The sequence below is a fragment of the Scaptodrosophila lebanonensis genome, unplaced genomic scaffold (assembly GCF_003285725.1).
Source record: "Scaptodrosophila lebanonensis strain 11010-0011.00,11010-0021.00 unplaced genomic scaffold, SlebRS2 tig00000043-arrow-pilon, whole genome shotgun sequence".
Classification (NCBI taxonomy): Eukaryota; Metazoa; Arthropoda; class Insecta; order Diptera; family Drosophilidae; genus Scaptodrosophila; species Scaptodrosophila lebanonensis.
In genome coordinates, this window is record NW_022060545.1 from 5,026,208 (window position 1) to 5,029,525 (window position 3,318).

General features: G+C 46.7%; 1 protein-coding gene across 1 annotated transcript; it reads right to left on the minus strand.

Annotated features, from left to right (window-relative positions):
* Positions 1-870: 870 nt before the first annotated feature.
* Positions 871-2,715, minus strand: LOC115622310 (galanin receptor type 3). The gene is made up of 2 exons (XM_030516215.1): positions 2,473-2,715; positions 871-2,400 (listed from the first exon to the last, which is right to left on the minus strand). The coding sequence occupies exons 1-2, from the start codon at positions 2,713-2,715 to the stop codon at positions 871-873; spliced, it is 1,773 nt and encodes a 590-aa protein (XP_030372075.1).
* Positions 2,716-3,318: the final 603 nt, after the last annotated feature.

Sequence of the window (3,318 nt, forward strand, 5' to 3'; positions counted from 1 at the left end):
ATTGGATAAAACGGCATTGTTGTTGCCACGGCATTTCAGTTTGCTGTAATAAAAAGTCTTCTATTGAATGTTAAGATCATATCTTAAGCCTATTACCTACAAATACACAAAACATTCAAACACATACATAGACTGCAGCTTAACAGTGTACGAGTAACAACAATAGGCAGACAGTGCGTCTAGTGGCTCAAAACTATAGTTACACTTGCCTGTCTAGCGCCTTCGATATCGTTGCTAATGAAATATTAGGCAATGATAGTTAGATTGAAAGATAAGGAACAATAAATTGCGAACCATTGTGAGGCACACAGTGCGGTCGGAGCTCGTTGCGAAAGAGCGTTTCTAGATTTCGGTTTAAAAATATTGATTTGAGACATACGATTTCTGATGCTAAGGTAGAAGCTTAGAAAACGTAGTATGAAAATTCTTGAACATCTCATTTTAAACTCTAGCCGAAGCTGGGTTAAGGAATGGCGCTTAAATACATTCTCCTGGGTAATATTCTTAAAGGACTGCCAGCAATTACACAAAATTAAATATTAGGCTTAACTTCATAAGTAAAACAGCTTCTATTTGAAGCTCTAACATTTGGTGAAACACATATTGAAAAATTTATGAAATTTAAAACAGGTCGATAAAGGTATAGTAAGGCAGACAGATAGGTATAGCTATAGCTTTGAGCAATGACTTAACCGTGTAAGCCTACGTTGAATATCAATATAGTATCCTAGATCAGCACAATTTCCCTTCGCGTTATAGCAAGCACTCTGGCGCCCTAAGTAGCTCGGCATCCAAGCCTACTCATCTGCGCGCTATAAACACAACCGTCTCCAGCGGCATGCCCCCACCCCCTACCACCTGGGGCCTATCTTATAAGTCTGTGTGCAGAACGGGCGGCTTACAGTTGCGCGTCTCCACTGCGGCCTCAGCATCCATCACCAGCAGGGCAGCATTGCCAGCGCCCAGGGTGTTGGGCAACTCGGCTGGTGCGTGAACCGCAGGATGTACACAGGTCAACCCATCTGCGTAAGTTGTGGCCATGTTGCTGGTAGCCGTTGTTGTGGTTGTAGTTGTTGGGGTTGCATTTCGCAAATGGGACGCATTATTGTTGCGTGACGCCACTAGACCCTTCTTCTTGGCCATACCAGCAGCTCCGCCGCCGCCAATTAGACGCTCCGACTGCCGATTCTTGCCGAACTTGGGGAACAAGCTGTTTTCCAGCTGCAGTTGGGCATTCACATCCTTGCGCGCGGCACAAGTGCAGGCCTTCATGAAGCTCTTCTTGAAGTTGTCGCTGAGGAAGGCATAGAGTATGGGATTCATGGCCGAGTTGGAGTAGCTGAGGCAGCCGCAGAGCAGAAAGACGGCCACTTCCAGTCTCGAGGCGCATTTGCTTGGCGACGAGTTGATCAACGCAACTTGAGATATCCAATGGGGTAGCCAACACATAATGTATACTGTAATCACTGTCAGCACCAGTTTGGTGACCTTGCGATGGGACCGCTTCTTCTCCTTACTCTTGTGCTTCGGCCCCACCGTGTGCAACTTTCTAATGACAAGGCAATAGAACACCAATATGAATGTTAGGGGGGTCGCAAAGCCCAGGGCCAGGGAGTACAGTATAAATGTTGTATCCGATTGTGTATTCTGTGCGTCTGGCCATTCGATGTTGCACGAAATATGCTCGACCCCGCCCTGCTCCATATGCACCGTGCTCGCGAACAATATGACGGGCAACATCAACAGCACAGATGTTATCCAAGCAAATGCCGAGACCAGTTTCGAGACGAACGGTGTGCGATAGCGTGGCGATGATATAGGATGGCACACAGCGATATAACGATCCGCTGACATTATCAGCAGAAATATCGACGAGGTAAACTGTGTTATCGAGGTGCTCACCAAGTATGCCTTGCACATGTAATCGCCAAAGGACCAGCCGCCAATCTGCATCGTATATATGAGTATGGGTATGCCAATCAGGAAGCACTCGTCCGCTATTGCCAGGTTCAAGATATAAATATTAGTAACGGTTTGCATTTTGGAGAAGCGCAGCACCACATAAATGACCAGCGTGTTGCCGAAGAGTCCTATAATGCAGACCAGTGCATATAGTATCATGGTTATCAGCTTAACGATCACATTCTGGCCATCCGGGCAGTCAGACATATCCTCATCCATGTACTCGAAGCCACTCTCGTTGCGTGAACCTCTAAACGGTGTCACATTCAAGCCACCGTTCATCATGAAACCACCAACTAGGCTGGCATTCATGTGTTTGTAGAAGTCGCCTGCCCCAAAGGGAGGGTGCAGATGTGGGTGTGGGTGTGGGTGCGGGTGTAGTTGGGAAGCCACCAAGCCTCGCGTGCTACTGTTTATTCTGGCCGATGGATGATTACCCTCCATTGTTGCTGTTGCTGTTGTTGTTGCCAATGATATTGTTGCTGCATTTGGTGACGCAGTCGTCGCCACTGTCAGCTGTTCTGTGGGCGTTATTAAGCTCGTTAGTGTCATCACCGCTGTCAGCACAAATAACAGGCCGCTATTGCCACCATTGCCGCCATTGCCGGCATTGCCGCCATTGCAGCTGAGGCTGACATGACCAGACGCCTTTGTTGCCACCATCCGCACCGCCGTCGCGGTTGCGGTCGAATTTGGTTTCGAATATCCTCCACTTTCATTTCCCTCCTCCTCGGTCATGCGCTGCAATTTCATTTTGGTTCTGCTGCTCCTGCTGTTGTCCCTTCTGCTAATTTACGAATTGTTTGCCGTTCGCCTTTTGGCTTATTAGTATAGTTGGCAGGCAGCTGCTGTTGCTGAAGCTCAAATATTTAGATATGTTTGCCATACTTTATGGGTCAGCAAGCCAGCTGCCCTTATGGTCGCTGAAGTCCAGCTGTCCAATTGCAAGTATTTCCATTCTGTAAAAAGGAAGAGGGGAGCACAGAGTGTAGAGCATTATTAGTTGAGCATATTGGCAGAGTTGCAGTAGCATTTGTTTTTATTGTAAATTGCTCTTCGACAATATTTCTGACCCACACCCCACATCCATAAATGGGCCTGCTGCGCTCAGCTCTAGCTTTTTTTAGCAAGCGCAAGAGTATTATTTACTGAAAATATTGAACAGTCGACTCTGCAGCAACAACATCATTTGTGCTACCTCCCTGGATGGGCTCCCTTGTCTCTCTGGCAGGCAATGCAATCAACTATATAAAATTTCGCTTGCTTGCTCCCGTTACGAGAAAAAAAATACTTTCTATTTTGCCAGTGAAAAATTAAAAAAAAATAACAGAAGAGCTTCATTGATGCCAACGCTCG